Source organism: Elephas maximus, chromosome 10, assembly GCF_024166365.1.
Source record: "Elephas maximus indicus isolate mEleMax1 chromosome 10, mEleMax1 primary haplotype, whole genome shotgun sequence".
In the NCBI taxonomy this organism is placed as follows: domain Eukaryota; kingdom Metazoa; phylum Chordata; class Mammalia; order Proboscidea; family Elephantidae; genus Elephas; species Elephas maximus.
In genome coordinates, this window is record NC_064828.1 from 11,143,797 (window position 1) to 11,163,471 (window position 19,675).

Consider the following 19,675-nt stretch of genomic DNA (forward strand, 5'->3'; position numbering starts at 1 on the left):
CAGCCCAGGGGACAGAGACAGTGGGGGAGGGGTGGGGCTAGAGGCTGAAGATCAGGTCCACCAGCTCAGTATCACCCAACAACTGGGCCTACCTGTCAACCCCACTGCCCTGGCCACCCTGCTGTACCCCACCAATCCTCCTATCCACCAAGCTGCCCTGCCTGGCTGGCCCTGACGCACCAGCATGGTGGTCCTGAGGTCGAACTTCTCCGCCAGCTGGGTAATGTAGATGTGCACGGAGACCAGGTCCTGGTGGTCATTCTCCTCTACCTCCCGGATGATGTCAGCCAGCCACTCAAACTGCCGCTGCGTCCGCGTCACCCAGATGAAGTAGATCTGGGGGCACATGGCTCGAGCTTCAGAACCCGCTCAGCCCAGGCTCCCCACATCCCACTCTGAGGATTAGAAAACTCTTCTGACCTCAGTCAGCTTGTGCTTCTGCTGAAAAAGCCTGGGGAGGTAGGGTATGGTGCCACAGGGCCAGATTCTGAAGCAGGAGATGGAGCTACCCCAGGGCATGGAGAGGTAGCCGTGAGGGTTACCCTGGGGCACCCAAGAAAGGCCCCTTGGCGATTGTGAGCTGCAGGTGGGCTCTGGTGGGAAGTGGCTTCCTCACGCTGAGCCAGACCTGCCACTCCCTCCTGTGGGCCTTGCTCAGGTTGCTGGGCTCCCCCTAGAGGCTCCCCACAGGAGAGGGCCCAGCGGAGGGGCGTTTCTCAGAACAGCCTGAGGGAGTGGGTGGATGGGCTCAGAGACAGACTGGGGAATAGAAGTTGCCTTGCTTCCTCACTCCTTGGGCTGGGCCTCTGCCTGCTGGATTCCTGCGCCCCTGACTCACCTGCCAGGCCCAGAGAGACGAGCAGGGGCCTGCCACCAGGTCCAGGCTGGGGTGAAGGGGAACCGTGTGGAAGGGGCCTGAAGGCCTGGGCTGTGTCACTGGGGCCAGCCCAGCCCACCAGCCCTGCCTTGCCACCCCCCCTCTTCTTCCACTTGAGAACCAAGCCAGTTTCACCAGTGCCCCACCCTGAGCATGCCCTTCCATCTCCCAAACCCCACACCAACAATGCTCCAAGTGCTGGTCTCCTCTGGTAAGAGGAAATGGGTTTCTTCACCCCTCTCCAGCCCTGCTTAGAGGGACTCCCAGAAGCACATTCGAGGTGGGGGCGCTCCATTACTGAGGGAGGGAACCTTGTAAACCAGCAGGGACCCTGAGGCAGCTATGAATCCTCTGTCTTTGAGGATCTAGGGGTATCCTGACCTGTTCTGGGTTTCAGATCTTTCCCTTGCCCAGATTAGGGAGGCCAAAGGCAGAGACAGAAGAGAGGGATGGGTGGGCACAGTGATGGGAAGGAGGGGCCATGGCTGTGGGAGGAAGGGGCACTCACCTTCTTACAGAACACTTGGCAGCTGACTGATGACTTGAAGACCAGGTCTTTGAGGATGGAGGCAAATGGGGTAACCCCAATGCCCCCTCCCACTAGCACTGACACCTCAAACTTATGCCACTCCTGGTGGCCCTCCCCAAATGGTCCATCGAGATACAGCTGCAGAGAAGAGGGTGGGTTTGGGTTAAGCTTGGCGGCCACCACCATCGTTCTGAAGCCAGAATTGGGAGGCAGGGAAAGGCAGATGCTGCCTATGGCCCCTGGGAGCCTGACCCAGGTTTAAGGAGTAGGGGGAGGAGGAAGGCTTGTGGCATTACCGGGAACAACCAGTGTCCGGATGGTGGGGGCAGGGGGGAACACTGGGGAATCTGGTGCTGCAGGGACAAGGCCTGCTAAGGGGATGTGGGAGCACGTGGCACTCCTGGCCTGGATCTGGGCACCTTTGGGTATCTGGCACTGCTGTTGCCCGTCGGGGGTGAGTAGATCTCCCTGAGGCGGGTGGTCCAGGGCCCCGCTGCCCGAATGTGGAGGCTGAGTGTGTCCTCATGGGGTGCGGAGGTGAGTGTGAAGGGATGGTACTCGGTGGTGCCCAGAGCCAGGCAGGCAATCCGCACCCACTGCCCTGACTTGTACTCAAAGCCTTGGGGCCGCTGGAACCGCAGATGCGTCACTCCTGAGGAGGGGTGGTGGGCAGAAGGCTGCGCTCTGAGCCCAGCAATAATGTGGCCTCCAGAAAGTTCCCCCACCTGAAGTCTCAGCTCTGCTTCTGGATTATGACATGGAAGGCCTCCCCCCACCAGAAGCCATTTTACCCCACGGGCCATGCCCACACAGGGACTGGTGGTCAACAGGGCCAAAGGGGCAGCCTGGCCTGGGCTCCTCCTCTCTCTGTTGTAACAGAGAGATTCAGGTCCCCTGGCAAAGACCTTCTCTTACCAGCTCCCTGGCCTCTACCACCCTAAGTCATTGAGCCACCTCCACGGGGCCAGGCCAGGAGATTTTGTGGTCCAGGCTCTGCCCCTGCCCTGTTAGCATCTTCAGTGCCACCAAGCTGCTCCCCTGACAGCCTCCAGGCTAGTACCTGAGGGCAGCAGCTCTGCCTTCACCACGCTGATCTCCACCTTCTTCCGGCTCAGGCTCACCAGCTTGTCGCCCCCATAGATGAGTGCTGGGACCAGGAAGAAGATGTGGAAACGGGGCATCTGGATCAGGGCGAAGCTGCCGTGGATGATGAGCTAGAGACACAGCCAGTTAGTACAGCTCAGATCCAGCCACATCCACAACAGGGTCTGAGGCCAGCCCAGGCCTTAGGCCCCTACATCCTACCCCACCAACACGTCCAGCCCCCACCTCTTCATGGATCATGCCCCTTCCAGGCTCTAAAACCTATCCACTCCCAACTCTAACCTCAGAAACATCCCAGGATGAAAGACACTACTTTGAAAAAACACAGAATCCATCCACTTCCCTCAACCTCCACCTGCTGTCAGGTGGTCTCCCTGACACCACCCTAGACCAAGCCACATGGCCTCTCACTGGGACTCTTGAAGTGCTGCATAACTGGTCTCCCACTGCTACTCTTGCCTCACTGTGACCCCCATCTCTCCCAGGAAGCCAGTACTACTTTATAAAAGGTTCATCACATCATGTCATCACTAGCTCAAAAAGCCTGAGGGGACTTCCCGCTGCACTACAAGGCCTTTCGATACTCGGGTCTCCGCCTGCCAGCGTCTCCCCCTAGTCCCCTTCCTCAGACATGACAATGTTTTCTGCTTCATGGCATTTGCACTCGTGGCTCCCTCAGCCTGGACTATCCTTCCAGGTTCTTCCATGGCTTCCTCTCATTTTTCAGGCCTCAGCAGAAATGCCCCTCCTTGGGCCTTCCGTCAGTTCTCTACCACATCTCCCCATTAGCTCCCTTCAGAGCAGCTGTCAGCCATGTGGCTTTGTTGCTCATCCATTTACAGTTCATTTGTTTTCCCTGCGGGAGGAGGGACTGCGCCCGCTTCTTTGCTGCTATATTCTCAGCTCCTCAGGTGTCTGCCCGCCACATGGTAGGCACTCATAATGGTTGAGTCAACGAAAGGAGTTTCCCCAACTTATCCTCTCCTTTTGGAGACTAAAAACACTCACTACTACCCCTCTCCGTGAAGTCACTGACAGGTATTGTCCAGCTCTGGTCCTTTCTCGAAGAGGCTTGCCTAACAAGTAACCAGACATGACCTGCCCCCCAAACCTCTGCTTGCTTGCTCCTGAGTCCCCGTCAGTCTGACTTCTGCCTCACCACTCCTCAGGACCGGCTCACTGAGGGCTCACCAGACCCACAAATAGCCAAGTCCCAAGGTCTCCTTTCTGGCCACGTTCTCTACCACCTTTTGTAGTCTGTAGCACCCATAGCTACCGTCTCCTCCCTGGCCTCCTCAACAACACTCCACTGGCTTTCCATCTTTCCCTCTCAGCCCTCACTTTTCGTTTCCTGGCTGGCACCATTCCTTCACCCACCCCCAACCATGGGTGTTACCTGAGCCTGATTTCTTCACCTTCTGCTCTTCTTATTCTACATTCTCCCACATGGTGTGGCCTCTCAACATACCCACAGCTTCAGCTTCAGCCTACACATATCCGCTAGCAGATCCTGCCACCACCTAACCCCCCGCCTCCTGCCCCGTGGACGTTCACAGCCAGGCCTGTCTCCTCTGTACCCTGAATATTCCATCAGCATTGCCACCTCCGCACCCGTACGCATGCCCTTCCTTCTACCTGAAGTGCTCTTCAGGTCCCACTCTGCTTAGTCAAACCTCAGCTTACCTATCCTTAAGGCCTGGCCCAAGGCCCAGCTCCTCTCCCAGATCTTCCCCAACCAGTTTAACCCAAAGAAACTCCCTTCAATAAGCTCCTGTAACACTGTTTGGAGCATTCAGCTCAGCAATTAACCCTGTGCTGTGTGTTCATTTTGATTATGTCACATGCGTGGCATTTATCTCTGCCTCAAGTTTAAAAAAAAAAATTTTTTTTTTCTTTTTTTTTTCAAGTTTAAGTTCCTCAAAGGTAGGCGTTAGAGGTCTCCCTTCCCCATCCAGCATGGAGCCAGTACATAATAGACCATCAACCAAACCCATTGCCATCCAGTTCATTCCAATTCCTAGCAACCCTATGGGACAGAGAAGTACTGCCCCCACAGGATTTCCAAAGCTATAATCTTTCCAGGAAGCCCTGGAGCCACAGTGCTTAAGAGTTTGGCTGCTAACCAAAAGGTTGGCAGTTTGAATCCACCAGCCTCTCCTTGGAAATCCTATGGGGCAGTTCTACTCTGTCCTATAGGGTCGCTATGAGTCAGAATCGAGTCGACAGCAATGGATTTGATTTGGTTTTGGTTAATCTTTGTGGAAGCAGACTGCCACATCTTTCTCCCACAGAGTGGCTGGTGGGTTTGAACTGCCAACCTTTCAGTTAGCAGCCAAGTGTTTAACCACTGCACCACCAGGGCTCCTAAGACCCTCGACATCTACCTGTTAAGCTGAATCCTGTTCTTCATTCAGCTCTCCCTTCCTCCAGCTAAGTGCTCCCAAATTCTTGAACCTTTCCCCATAGGACTGATAGAAACCTCTCTGAGTGCATCTCTGAACTGGCTCTGGTTTCTCGGAGTTCCACGCTTGCCCCCGAGACTTTCTGAGCACTCAACCAGGCCAAGTACAACAGCAGGGTGACTTCATACTCTTCTGTTTATACACCCCATTTTGTGTTGGCTTTACTTTTAAACCACAAAGCCACTGCAGACTCAGGGTTGGCTGAGGGATTGGAGGAGCCCCCAGCCAGCTCATCTTCTGACATGCTAGCCCTGCCCTCTCCAGCCAGGCTTTGGAGCCTGGACCCCCTCCCCCAGGGTCTTCTTTTCACTGCAGTCCATTGCTTGTAACTTCTCTTTCTGCCTGCAGCCGAGTGGCCATGCCTGGGATGAGTGGGAAAGAAGAGGGTGCTCTGGCCCTGATCTCCCCGAGGAAAGCCACTCTCAAGCTTCCAGGGCTAGGACTGCCCAGCAGAGGGGGCTGTACCTTTCTGAGATCCTAACTTTTCTGCTGGCAGAAGGGCAGCTCTGAACCCCATTTCTGAACCCGCAACTCAGGGATAAATCAGAAAGGGGTCTTGGCCCCAGAAAGTCAGTCTGTCCGCTCTTCTGGGTCACCTGTCTAGTTTAAAGAAGGTGCTTCATTACCAGATACAAGAACATTATCTCCACCCGCAACAGAAACAGTAACCCAGGACACGAGGGTTCCACCCTTCATCAAGAAGGTGGGGAGGGAGGAATAAATTAGCCGCAGCTTCCAAAGAAGCTTCTGAAATAAACAACTCAGCTCTAAGAAACATCCTCAGCCAGGATCGGGTAGTCAATCATCTTCAGAACCATAAAAGGCTGAGGCACAACAGGCCGGAAACAGATCCTTCTAGGCACCAGTGAGAACTGCGCCTGGAGGGGGCAGGTCTGGCAGCAGGAGCCAGCCTGACTGAGGCAATGGTGGGCTCTCTCCCTTTGCCTCAGGACCAGGGAGAGGTCTGTATGAGTTCTGCCTGGAAGCAGGTGATGGACAGGGCAGCCAAGACAACCCATGGGGACAGCTGGGGCTGTGGGAATTGGTTTAGCTTCTCATTGAGGCCCTGGGGGTGCCCTTTGGGGAGCCACCTTTGTCCCTGAGAAAGACAGGCAAGCAGAGCCATGACACGGGGACACAGGTCAGAGTCAGCTCTGAAACTGACCAGCTGAAGCAGATGACAACCCCAGGGAGAATGAAGGGAACAGGACAGGAGCATGGAAGAAATGTGAAGGAAGGGAGGCAGGGGCCCAGTTAAGGAAAAGGAAGGGGGCCATTGTATCAGCAGTCTAAGTGAACACATTTTGAACAAGCTCAAGAACTTTACAGGTGGCACTTAGCTGCGTGGGGTGACTAACCAAAAACCAAACCCATTGCTGTCGAGTCAATTCCGACTCATAGCGATCCTATAGGACAGAGTAGAACTGCCCATAGTGTTTCTAAGGAGCAGCTGGTGGATTTGAGCTGCCGACCATTTGGCTGTTAACCACTGCACCGCCAGGGCTCCAACTAACACCCCAAAAAGCAGGAGCGGAACAAAAGTGGCAGAATCAATTCAAGCTATGTTCTAAAAAGGGTGATGCTCCCCTGAGTACAGGAGGTCCATCCAGGAACCAAAACCAGCCACCCAAAGTGGAGAATGGCTGGGTAGAAATGATGTGGGAGTATCAGTGAAGGGTGCGGATCAGCCTGGTGGGGCTGCTACTCCAAACCCCATGCCTGGGAGTCTTCCTCCCAAGTGCTACTTATTGGAGTCAGCTTATTGGTGGGCCCCGTGTTAATCTCTGTTTTTTAGGAAGGATGTGGGGAAGTGAAAGAATATTTGAAATAGCTGAGGGGATGGAGACCTTATGTCCCAGCCTTCACTGCCTCCCTGGGAATGTCTGGCCCAGACCCCACTAGCCTGGCTCATTGCCAACAGTCCTCACCAGGACGTAGAGCAGGATGTAGAGGTGGTGGGTCAGCCAGAAGCCCCGGAAGCTGCGGCGGCGGAAGTGGTGGGAGGCGAAGACGTACATAACGGCCAGCACCAGGAGCAGGAGCACCCCCGTCAGGCCTGGGGAGTGAAGTTGAGGGTGAAAGGCAAAGGAGCAGCGCCTTGCAGAGGGGGCTTTTCTGAGGCTTCCAAGGGTCAGGATCTCCTCTGCGCACCACTGCCCAGGGTGGTGGTGGGGGGCAGCCCCAGCGTGCTCCTCTGTTCCCTTCCCCCCACACCTCTGGTCACAGGCACTTTTCATTTCAAAAGACCCTCCTGGTCCTTCATAGCCCTTGTCACAAGTGTCATTTTTCAAGCATCCGTGTCATTACTGTCTCATATCTGTCACTCTCCTGACTCTGAAGTCCATAAGAGCCAGAGCAGTGCTAGGCTAATTCACCACTAAATCCACTGACCCTAGTGCAGCGCCTGGCCCAGCATGGACCTTACATAAATACGTGCTGAGTGAAGCAATGCACAGGGCCTCTACTCTGGGCCGGACCCTGGAAATCGGAGGCCCTACCCTCAGGCAGGCAAAGCTGGCCTGAGTCTCTGCACTACTGCACTCAGCCACCACGGCATGCAGCATGAGCCCAACACCGCCACTGAGCAGCACTGTCAGTGACAGTGAGGTCACCCTATCCCTGTTCAAAGTCACTAATGCCCCTTAGTGCAGGAAGGATTTCAGACCTAGGTATCAGGTATCAAGCAGCAACTCAGGGAGCTGGGAGGGTGGGAGCAAAGAAGGGGGAGGATGGTTCCTGGAGTGTTCAAGCAGGAATTAGGAAGATTAGAGCCCTAAAGTGTGAAAAAGCAAAGGTTAAGAAGGGATCTAATCAAAGCCTATAAAGTCCTGAACCAAGAGGTGAGCAAGAACACAACTTTATCCGCTAAATCCCAGAGTGCAGGAATTAGCAAGAACCCTCTGAAGTTCAAAGCAGATCATTTTAGGATTAAGAAAGAAAAAAAAAAAAAACCATGCTGTGTTTCACAGAGGGGAGTGCATGCAGGAAATGTGGTACCCCTAGGAGGGAAGAGACTGAACATATAAATAGTTCAAAAAGAGTTTGAATTGACTCACAGCTAATACCTCTTAAATGGGTGGTTATGGGGGGTTAGGAATATGCCCCTGAACAGCCCTTGTCAAGACAGACTATGAGGGGAGGGTGGGCCTTTGCCTGGCTTGACACAGGATTCCTCCAGGCTCCTGTCATGGTAGGTGTGTGCGGGAGGAGTCCACACCCATTTCACAGAAAGAGAAACTAGTCACAGTGTAGGGGCTTGGGTGGGAGCCCAGCCAGGCTCCTGAGAGGAGGATGGGCAATGCAGAGTCTCCTACTGCCCGGAGAGTCCTCAGGGCCAGGGCACAGAGCTGGGCTCATTGTGAGAGATGACAGAGGTTTGGGCTGCCCCAGTGGCAGACAGAACCCGGAGCCTGGAGCTTGGAGCCAGGCCCAGAAATTCACAGAGCAGGAAGGAAAGTCTCTCACCTGGCACAGTCTGGAAGAACCACCAGTAATACTTCTGGGGGAACTCGGACCTGTGGAGAAGGGACAGCAGGGAAGGACCCTGAAAGGAGATCCCTGGGATTTCCAGAAAGGACCCTCCAGAGGAGGCATCCCAATCCAGGCACTAGTTTCCCCTTCTACTGCCTTGGGGGCTGGTCACTGAGCCTTTCTCACATGTCCTGAGACTCCTCAGTCTGCCCAGCACCCTGGGAGGTGACATTCTCCTCTGGGCCCAGAGAATTTGCTTTTTACCATCCGAAAGGATTACCCCGTGATGTACACACACACTCACCCATCGTCATGGAAGAGGCCAGGGAAGAGGCAGGCCAGGACGCTGAGGGGGCTGATGGAGAACAGGTACACATTCACCACGTGGCCAACACTGTGTAAGACTAAGGAAGACCAGGCAGGGCGGGGGTCAGCCTGAGGCAGCCCAGTGTGGGGGCTCAACCCATTCAGCCCAAAATGGAGGACCACAGCCAAGCACAGTTGGGGGCTTGAGGAAGAGCCCTCGGAGTTTGGACTTAGAATCTGCAACCGATGTCTTGGTCCTTCCCTCCCCACCCCCCAGTGTATACCCTATACATGAATGTAACCACATGAGTCTAAAATTATACCACTAGAAATTCATTCCTTTGGTTTCTCTCACAGAGTCATGTTTTAAAATATAAACATCCCATGGAGAGAGAACACCTGTGTACTCATTCTGAGGTGTTCCCAATGCGTCCGCTGGAGGCTAGTGAAATGCCCTTGAAAGTCTGGGCAGAGGCACTCATAGGGCAGTGAGGGGCTCCTAGGCCAACTTCACCACTGCCTTGGCCAACTCCATCCTTCCTGAGAATAATATCCCAGATTTACATTGAAGATCAATGCAGGCAGAGAAGAAAAACGGAAAGAAAAGCACAAAAGAGGAGGAAAAGACCTGAAGGACAACCGGAAAGGGCAGTCAAGGGGCAAGAAGACGGGGAGGGGGCGTCCACAGGAGGGGAAGGCAGTCAGCGCGGGGAAACAGGCGAGAATCCACAGCACGCCAGGCCCTGCCTGCCAGCACGATGGCCGTGGAGGCGATGAGGCGGTGGAAGTCCACGGCGGCGTCAAACGGCACGTAGTGGTTGAGGAAGGTCTCCCGCAGGAAGGTGATGAGGTTGCGGCACATGGTGAGCAGGATGTAGGAGAACATGAAGGAGACGCTGGCCGCCGTGCCCCGCGACAGGATGATGCCCACGCGGGTGGTGTCGGTGATGCCCGTGTGGTGGGCGGCAAAAGCGTAGTCTGCAGAGGGACCCAGGCAGGAGAGCGCCGTCAGGGCAGAGGGGACAGCTGGTTAGGGAGGTCACGGACGCAGCCCTGCAGCCCACCGCTCACAGCAGGCCGGCCCGCAGGGTCTTCGTCTAGCAGGCCCCGCGCCGTCACCCACAGTCGGCCAGACCCCCAGGGCTGTCAACTATCGCAGGTCACGACCCGGGGGGGGGGTCCTTTCTCGCTGTAGGCCCCACCCCATGGCTGTCACTTATCTCAGGCCACGCCCCAGGGGAGACCTTTCTCACTGTAGGCCCCACCCCTATGGCTGTCACTTATCTCAGGCCACGCCCCAGGGGAGACCTTTCTCACTGTAGGCCCCACCCCTATGGCTGTCACTTATCTCAGGCCACGCACCAGAAAGGGGGGGGGGGTTTCTCGCTGTAGGCCCCACCCCCAGGGCTGTCACTGATGGCAAGCCCTGCCGCCGGCGGCCTGTCACTCACAGTAGGCCCTCTCCAGGAAAAGCCCCACAGCGATGGCGTAAAACACTGCCACGCAGCCTATGTGGCGCCGGTAGTTCTCAACGAAGCGTTTAAACTGCTGCACAGTCTGGTGGCGGCGGCTACGTTGAAACTTCTCTCGGTGCGCCTCGGTGAACAGCAGTGGCTGGAACGACGTTACCCTGGGAGACAGAGAGTCTTGGCCCTCAACCCCCATCAGACCCGGCGCGGCAGTGGAGGCCTGCTCCCTGGAGGGGCGGGCGCCGGGGGCAGGAGCGCCGAGAGAGTCTTGCTAAACAGGGTTCAGACCCGAAAGGCTATACTGTGCTCCACAAGCAGGCTGTCAGTGAGGGACGCTTCCTGAGTAGCCACTTAGTGGGTCAGCTCATCCCAGGGGATGTGCTCTGATTAGCCTAGTGCCCACTCCCACTCAGAACAGTCCTCTCCCTTCCCAAGTCTGTAGCTCCCAACCCCCATTCAGGCTTTTCTGGAGACTCAAAGGATCCTTCCTCCAGGAAGCCTTCCTGACCTCCCAGGCAGAAGCCAGTGCTTACTCTGAGCTCCAAGGTCCCTGGGGCTAAGCACCGTTATAACGTTCATTAGCGGTACATTGTAATTAGAAATGTACCAGGCTATCTCACCAGACCAAGAAGTTCCTGGGCTGGGACTACGCTGCCTGCACCCCCAGCGCTTAGCACAGTGCCTGGTACAGAGTAATGAACGTGTGTTTGCTGAAGGGATGGGATGAACTGCCTGTGGTTAAGGGGAGGAACAGACCTACTTCTTGCCAAACCTCCGGCGAATCTCCTGGGGAGGGCCTGTCTCCATGGGGCACGGCAGTCTCTGTGGTGTTGGCCCCGCCTCAGGGTCGCTGCGGGAACAGCGGGCACTCACTCTGGGAGAGGGACTAGGGCAGAAATGGCAGGAGACAGGACCCTGACTACCTAGCCACTCTGTCCCCTGCTGCTCCTGGTCTGCCTCCAGACCCACCCTGTCAAGGGAGGGTCTGATCGCTCAGCCAGGGAACAGCAGGCATTCCCATGGAGGCTTAGCAAAGGAGTTGGCTCCTAGGGGTCCAGGCCACCACATATGGCTGTGCCCTTTACATGGGCATCTGGCCCAGGCAACACGGAACGCCGAAATCCAGCTGGCTGTATGCCCACCAAGTCACATGCCCTGGTGCAGGGCTGCATCCACCTACAGTAAGGGGCGTTTTCTTCTCATTTGCACAAAGGTAATACACCAGCTGGCTAGCGGCAGTTCTGGTCCCAGTCATTCTGGGGAAAGAGCAACTCCCCAAGCCCACCCTCTGCCTTCAGTCTTCCCAGATGGAGGCTCACCAGATCTGCTCCTGGCTGATGTAGGAGGCACGCCGGCAGAGGTCCTTGATGACTTCAGGCACCTCCACCCCTGCAATGCAGAGCTGGGCTCAGGAGCAGCTCAGGACCCAGAAGGGCCTGGCTCAAATGCTCAGTGCCCCCTGCCCCTGCTGGTGTCTGTACAGTTCAAAGGGTCCCTGACCAGTGAATGCCCTGCCTCTGGGTGCCCAGGCCTAGCGCTTGTCCCACTCCTGGGGCTGGTATCAGGTTTATGGGGGTAGAGTTCAGGAATGTTATGTAACCTGCCTGCTAAGCCCATTTCACCACCAAAACCATGCTTAAAGCCCTCCAGCTTAACATCTTCTAGGAGTTCAATCTAGGTGGCGGGTATATGAGGAAATCACTGTAAAAATTTTTTTCAAATTTTCTGTTTGAAAATGTTCATAATAAAATGTAGGGGACAAAAAAGAGGAGCGCTCCATTGTTCCTTGTCTGGGCTGAGGGCAGAGGGTCAGGGCAGGATTGAGTTGTAAATCCAGGTTCTCACAGGAGGCCTGGGAATCTCCAGGTCACTTCCAAGTGCTAGACCAACCCTGAGATGACCCTGGTCTATAGCCCAGAGGCCAAAAGTGATCAAGCTGAGCTTAATGAAGCCTGAGTGTTGAAAGCAAAGCCTAGATGTCTGTAGGAACTCTCAAACGCTCAGCAAACAGGAAGCGTGGCGAAACAGGGACGACTGGCAGATCCCAGTGGAGGCCACAGGGATGCTGGCTGTACTATTCTCACACCTTTCTGTAGGTTTAACATTTTCTAAAATAAAACTTGGAAGAAACAACCAATCACAACGACTATTAAAAGCAAGCAAAACAATAGTCGGTGCTAGCTTTCTCCTCAGTCCTCCTTCCCCAAGCCTGGTCCTTCTCCACTCCAGGCAGGGGCTGGCTGTTCCAGGGACTCTGCAGCCTGGGCCCACTTCCGGACCCTTGTGTCTGCCCTCAGGGCCAGGTGCCTGCTGCCTGAGAAAGGTGAAAAGCTGCAGAATCAGGAGTGCTGGGTCTCCTCTCTGCCAACTCCCCCTGGCCTGAGGACCACTGGATGGGGGAAGCCCTGACCAGAAGCACATCTGGGTCTTGACTCGCTTGCCCCCTCGCCCACTCAGGCTGCTCAGCCCCCAAAGTTCTCATAATCCTGGGAGGGGCTGGGTTTGGTCTCAACATCCCAGTCAGAACCCTAAACTGAGAACACACCCTAACGGCTCAGAGCAGGCCGGACGCAAACTCCCTGCCTGCTACCTGCACACTCCTCATTGACTCTAGCCCCCACCCACCTGAGTCAGACACAGGTGGGGCAGGAAGTAGGAGGTGGGACAACAAAGCCTGTCTTCATGCACTCAGCAAACATCTACTGAGCACTATGCCAGGGGAGGAAACCCTGATGACTTAGTGGTTAAGAGCTACGGCTGCTAACCAAAAGGTCAGCAGTTCGAATCCACCAGATGCTCCTTGGAAATCCTATGGGGCAGTTCTTTTCGGTCCTACAGGGTCACTATGAGTTGGAATTAACTCTAAAGCAGCGGGTACCCCAGGAGATATAGTGGCAAACAAAACAAGAACACCCCCCCCACACACACACTGAACATGTTTTTTTCTGATTTTCACATAAATAAAACATGTCTGTGGTCTCCTAAAAGTACGTGGGCCCTAGGTATTGTGCCTACTGTGCCGAGTGGCTAAGTTGGCCTTAACCACCAGGCCACCCCACCTTTGACGCAGAGCTGTGTGAGACGGAGCTCGCTGTCATGGTCCCTCAGCATGAAGTGGAAGTCCTCCCACGTCAGCTCCTCCTTGTCCTGGAAACCTGACTCCTGGAACATGGACTCCACCACCTCGGCCAGCTGGGCCTTGGACAGGCAGTTGTTAGAGATCTCGATGAAGGACCTGGAGGAGGACCAGAGACAGAGCAACCTGTCACCCAGTGAGGTCAGGCTCAGACAGGTGCAGGGTGGGGCAGGCCCCAGGTTATGTCATACAGTTACTACTGACGCAGGAAGTGGCACTGAGAAGGTGCTCATCTAGTCTGCAGTTGACACCAAGCTGGGAGGGGTGTTACCAGCTCAGGAGGTAGAAGAGAATTGAAGGTGACCTTGACCGATTAGAAAAAGCAGCCTTCAGGCATGGGAGAACCTACAGCTGAGGTGAATGTCCACTTAGTTCTGGGTGGGCCATGTCTTCTCTAGGGGCAGCTCTCCACCCACTCTCTTCTGTTGGTGCCTGCCACACATCCCTGGACTCCCACCCACAGTCCACGAGACAGTAGGAGTAGGGGGTGTAACTGCAATGGCCGCTGCTTCCTTGGGTCAGCATCCTGGGGTACAGTCAGGAGTGCCTCCATGCCCAAACTGATGGTGCCCCCATACAGTTGCAGAGGCCACATTTTCTTGGGCTCTACTTTGGGACCAAAGAAATCAGGCCATGCAAGTGTGTACAAGTCCAACAGAAAAAGACCCAGCTCACGTGGCTTGGCAAGCACTGCCATCACACTTAAAAAAAAAAAAAAAATCATCCCACTGAGACTAAGCAAGACCCACATGAGTTACAGGATGAGAAGCTGGGCGCTCAGCCCTTAGAGGCACGGACCCTCTCCTAGATTCCTAGCACCCTGCCCAGCACTGGGTCTGCAGTGATTCACCCAGTGGGGTACAAACCAGTCACCTTGCCTGGCCCTTTTAGAAGCCCATGTCCAGTGTGGGTATCTGGACCCTAAGAGGGATGTGGCAACCAGGGGAATGCTTAAAGCAGTGGAAAGGCTTAAAGGGGTAGACAAGATAAAAAGATCTGGGCCGCTTCTTTCACTCTATTCGTTTGCTCATTCATTTCATTTTATCTTATTCAGTAGCTATGTACTGACTGCCTGCCATATCCCAAGCAGAGTGCAGAAGGGGCGGATTCAGAAGGGAACAAAGAGAGATGTGAACCCTGCCCTTGTGGGAAGCTGTGTGACTGAGCATTGTCTCCAGGAGTATAAAGCCTGATGCTCAAAGCTGGCCTTTATTGCCACCCCAGAACAGAAAGAGCTGAAGAAGCAGGAAGACAAGGGTTGGAATGTAAAGGAAGTTTCCCTGTTTCTCCTCCTGCCTGTCACGTGATTAATACTAGAAGAATGACTAAGGTCATCCACTCATCCACTGATGGACCCATCTAGTCTTTTATTATGTAAAGCAAAACATGTGTAAAACACAGCCGAGGCCCCTGGGTGTCATGAGAGTTCACAAAGACCCCAAGGCATCCAACAGGGGTTAGCAGACTTGGTGGTTGGTTGTGTTTTTTAGGTTTTTTTTTTTTTTTAAAGTGGGGAGGTTTTCTGGACAGTTTTAACAGTGCAGACATAAACCCTCCTGGAGGCAGGGGCCTGGCCAGGTAAGCTTTTGAAATTGGATGCTTTGAGAATCTAGGATGCAGTGGTGCCCCCACTCCACCCCCACCCCCACCCCCATCTCTCACTGCAGGTGGCCACATAGCCTCCTCTGACCTGATCTGTTCTCCTGTTAAAACATCAGGAGGCCTCAGGTGTGGCCCATCCCTTACCGCATCATGGTGAAGAACTCATCCTTGGAGAGGAAGCCATTCCCATCAAGGTCATACATGGTGAACATCAGGCGGGACTTATCCTCTGGGGAGCCTGGGAAGAGACAGGGGATGCAGACAGCTCCCTGCTGACAGACGTCTGGTGCCTTGAATGGCCTGTTGGCCCCTAAGCCCCACCTTTCATGAAGACCACCAGGATGTCCAGGAACTCCCGGAAGGACAGGTAGCCATTGCCATCCTTGTCGGCCAGAGAGAACATGGACTCCACAAACATGTCCTGGGGCTTGAGGCCGAGAGACTCGGCAAACTCAGCTCTGCTCAGCTCGCACGTCAGGGCCTCTCGCACCTTCTGCGAGGAGTCCAGGGGCAGGGTCCCTGCATCTGCCTGGTTAATGTCCAGCACCTGCACTTGGGCAGTGGCAGAGGAAGAGAGAGAAGGAGACAAGACCTTGCTGACTTGAAGGCCAATTGGGTTTACAGGAGCCATCTTTTGAGGTGTCTGCACAGTACCCCCTCCCCTAATCCCCACCTCATCAGCCCTGGGGTTGGGTCCCTGGGGCAGTGTTTGGTCCACAGAGTCCTGGCCCTCTGCCTCAGCTGACAGGACCAGGGATGCACATTTGACCCAAGCTGGGGGTCTGGAATTGAGAGAATTCAAAGTATCCTGGAATTCACACTAAGAGGACTCAGCCAGTCAGCTGTCAGAGTTGTAGACCACCCTCCTAAGTGCTCAGAGAGAGAATGAAGCAGAAGCATAGAGAAAGCAGAGGCAGCCTAAGGGCGGAGTGACCTCATCTGCTGCCAGCTTTCGCTTTCCAGATCCCTCTGGAGGCCAGTCAGCAGTCCTCCTTTTGCATTTCCTGAGACATCCTGCATACTCAGTCAATTCCCTTTTGCCAGTGCTAGCTTGAGTGGGTTTCTGGGACCTGCATCCAAGAGTTGTGACTAAGACAAGGCCTCCGCTGGGTTGAGGAAAAATTGGGCTTGGGAAAGGGAAATTCTCATCACAGGCCATCTCCAGACTACCCAGGGGCTGCCCGGCATGGGGAGAACAGGCAGCGAGGGAAGCAGGCAGGCTGCAGCCACAGGGCCTGTCTTTCCTGCCTGTCGGCCCCTAGCCTAGCCTGATTAGTCCCAGCAACCTTGTTTCAAACAAGGTGCTTTAGTGGAAAGAGCCTGGGGCTAGAGACAAGAGACCCAGGTTCATGTCCCAACTTTGCTACCTGCTTACTGCGTGACCTCATGCAAGTCTCTTCAATTGTCTGGGACTCATCTCCTCATCTGCCCTACATATCTCATGGGGTTACTTCACAAGCGGGGCTGTGTGGAAAGTGTAAAGTTGAAAGCCACTGTACAGACAAAAGGGACTGGCAGCCACCCCCAGGCTACAGCAAGGATGCGCATGTCCCTGACGCATCCTGAACAGAGTGGAGGTGCCCAGGTCCTGCCTTGCAATGAGTTGCCAGCTGAGGGCTGCCAATGAGATCTTCAGATGTGCTGCCAACTTACCCATCCTGAGCTCCCTTGGGTCTCTCTCTGTCCTTGTGCCTGCTCAAGTTCTACTTGTTTAGAGATTAAATGACATAAGACATGTGCCTGGCACATAGCAAATGACCATTAAACAGTAGCTTCCCCTTATGAACTCAACTGCTAGAAAAGGACATCATGTTTGGTGAAGTAGAGGGGTCAGCTGAAATGAGAGAAACCGTCAATGAGCTGGACTGACACAATAGCCCCAAGAATGGGCTCAAACATACCAATGATCATGATGTAGGGTCACCGTGCGTTGGAGCTGACTCGGCAGCAACTTACAACACCTCATGAATCCTCTCCCCAACCAGCCAACCCTGCTCCTTCTCCTCCAGTTTCATTTTTGACCTTCCATGGGCACCTCCTGCCCCTTTTTTCTGACCCAAAATTTTCCAACTTTTGTGGAAATTTTGAGGCCTTGCCAAATCTCACCTCCACCATGACCATACGCCAGCCTGAAGGTTTGCTACCTTTTCTGACCTTCTAGGCCACTTATTTCCTGGTTCACTTTTGCAGTGTCTTTCTTTGTCGCTCATTCTATGTATGTTCCATCTTCCCAGTGGAATGATAAACTCCTTCAGTGGGAGGATCATGATGGACTTATCCTACCTCTCCCTCGCTCCTTCCACTCCACTGAGCTGGGCCCAAGCTGCCTTAATTCTCATGCCAGTCCTTGCATTTCTCCCTGTCTTTTTTCCCCACATCCTCCCAACAGCTCTCAAAAGTAAGCGAGATGGGCACTAATGCTCCCTCGTAGCTTCTGGCAACTGAAATCCCCCAGGAGGGATGGAGTGGGGCTCTCACTGCCCCTACACTGCCTGTCTTGATCTGGGTCTCTGCAGCCTTCTGGTAAGGTTGAGATGAGTGGGGCAGAAAGCCTGGGCATCCCCCAGGAAAGGAGGAGTGACACATATGCTGAGAAGCCCCTGCTTGAGGGCTACCTCTCTGGAGCCTCACAGGGGTCAGGGTGAGAGTGGGGGTCGGGGTGGGGGGAAGGAGTATTTCCTGGCAAAAGTTGCCATAAAGTGGATTACTGGCCTAGAACTCCGGGTTTCTGACTTTCCCTGAAGTCACCCACGGCCTCACACGGGTAAGGACATCACTACAGGCAGACACACAAGGATAGATCTGACCCCGTGCACACACCTGGGAGAAGAGGTGCCTGAAGAAGGTCTCCAGGAGGTGGCTCCGCTGCTCTCGTGTCACAGCTGCCTTCATCAGCTCCTGCTCCCGCAGCTCCCACTCCTGGACGCTCAGCCCGCCCTCCTTCAGAGCCGCCCGCAGGCTCTCCACCAGCGCCTGCCGCTCTTCCTCCAGGTTAAACTGCAGCACCTACGGGGCAGCAGGAAGAGCAACCATTTATCAAAGCCTCTGGGGGCCAGGCGCTTTACACGGATTATGTCAGGGGGCACTAGAAAGAGCAGCCTTGCAAAAGAGATACCGTTCTCTCCCTTTACAGAAAAGGGAACGGACTCAGTGGCCGGTTTACAGGTGCACGGTTAGCGTTCACAGGCACATGTACAAGGCCAGGCTTCCTCTCCGTTCTATACTAGGGAAGTGAGGGGCTGGTGAGGAGGCCAGGGGTGGAGAGAACTGGAAGCCACACAGAGCCAGGGCCTGATTTAGCTTCCCCCCAAATCCCTAAAAATTCATTAGGTCCCGAAATAAAAGGACAGGGAAGAGGGCCCACCTTCTCCCAAGGACTCCTAGCTGGGACCAGCCAGGAAGTTCTTAGAAAGGCAGGAGGCAGACTGTGTCTGCAGGAGTAGGAAAGGACTGTGGAAACCATGTCATCCAGCAGGCCCAGGGCAGGACAGACATGTTCAAGTTCATCAAGCTATCAGGTGCTGTAGCCAGGGACTAGGACCCAGAAGCCCTGCCTCCCAGCCCAGTGCTCCTTCCCTTCTACCTGGTTGACAAGGAGCTGGGCCATACCAGGTCATACTCCTTGGGGATCTTAAGCAGCAGAGTACGGCGTCCATGGTTGCTGGACAGGATGAGGTTGACCTGCTGTGAAGGCTGCAGCTGAACGGTGCGGAGCACAGAGAGCCCGCCGTCTACCACGCGGATCTGACCCGGCTGCAGTTGCAGGAGCACGGGCCGGCAGGGCTCCTTGTGGCCCTGCCATTCCAACACTGGGGAGAGATGGGGTGGGTCAGCTGGGGCCCACTGGAGCCAGGTGCACGGGGGTAAAGACAGCCAGCTCAGGCTGGAGTTGGATCAAGGCCTCTGGCAGCTGGCTGTCCCTTTCTTGGGTACTGAGGGTCATCCTCTCCCCGACAGTCCTGCTGTGTCTCCAGGCCATGAGAACCATAACTTCCATTTCCTGAGTGCTTACATGTACCCAGTACTATACCAACTGCCTCATTTAATCTTCATAAACCTATGAGGTAGGTGCTATTACTATTTTGCAGATAAGAAAAATTAGGTCTAGAGACATTAGAAAAATCTGCTTTAGGCCCTATAACCCATAGGGTCAGTCTGACTGTAGACCTTCATTTATTACTTCTCTGTTGCCTGAAATTCCAGTATCTGATGCCACAAAGCAGCGGTTCTCAGGGATTTAGGAGTCACAGCAACCCTGTCAAATGTAGGTGGGGTCATGGGGCCTAGTCCCCATGCATCTATCACATCCCCTTTCTTTGGGACCACTGGGAGGAGCTGCAGAGATTGGGGGACTCCAGGTGGGCCACCTATCTAACACCACTGTGGCACTTCCCACCTACCCTGGCCTTCCCTAGAGTTCCAGGAAAGGGAAGCCTTTTTCTTAGGCTGCTGAGGTGGAGGTGGGGGGCTTCCCTGAGACGCGTCCTCCCCACGATCACCCTGGCCAGCCCAAAGCCTACCTTCCACACCGCCTATGAGCTTCTCAGACATGATACTCTGACGGTCCTGGCCCTGGAGCCTCTTGAAACTTCTCCTCCGGAGCTGGGCGACAATCCAAGCGCTAAGCAGGCTGACTGGAAAGGCAGGAGCCGTGCAGGAGGATGCTCAGGGGGAAGGCAAGGGTCTGGGGAAATGGGAGAGGCTCCTTTCCCAGCTCTT

General features: G+C 54.8%; 1 protein-coding gene across 5 annotated transcripts in view; it reads right to left on the minus strand.

Moving 5' to 3' along the window:
* DUOX1 (dual oxidase 1) overlaps window positions 1–19,675 on the minus strand; it is a 48,433-nt gene that overhangs the window by 1,676 nt on the left and 27,082 nt on the right. For 3 of the 5 annotated variants that reach the window (XM_049898081.1, XM_049898078.1, XM_049898080.1), the window contains 17 exons: window positions 19,477–19,590; window positions 18,566–18,765; window positions 17,777–17,962; window positions 15,278–15,503; window positions 15,101–15,194; window positions 13,278–13,453; window positions 11,538–11,607; window positions 10,979–11,104; window positions 10,201–10,379; window positions 9,497–9,727; window positions 8,748–8,847; window positions 8,438–8,487; window positions 6,901–7,028; window positions 2,467–2,620; window positions 1,826–2,058; window positions 1,386–1,544; window positions 181–336 (listed from right to left, as the gene is read on the minus strand). In XM_049898081.1, coding sequence (XP_049754038.1) covers window positions 181–336; window positions 1,386–1,544; window positions 1,826–2,058; window positions 2,467–2,620; window positions 6,901–7,028; window positions 8,438–8,487; window positions 8,748–8,847; window positions 9,497–9,727; window positions 10,201–10,379; window positions 10,979–11,104; window positions 11,538–11,607; window positions 13,278–13,453; window positions 15,101–15,194; window positions 15,278–15,503; window positions 17,777–17,962; window positions 18,566–18,765; window positions 19,477–19,590 — 2,582 coding nt within the window. Of the gene's footprint in view, window positions 1–180; window positions 337–1,385; window positions 1,545–1,825; window positions 2,059–2,466; window positions 2,621–6,900; window positions 7,029–8,437; window positions 8,488–8,747; window positions 8,848–9,496; window positions 9,728–10,200; window positions 10,380–10,978; window positions 11,105–11,537; window positions 11,608–13,277; window positions 13,454–15,100; window positions 15,195–15,277; window positions 15,504–17,776; window positions 17,963–18,565; window positions 18,766–19,476; window positions 19,591–19,675 lie in introns of those variants that run through there. The other 2 variants (XM_049898079.1, XM_049898082.1) reach the window with 2 other exon arrangements.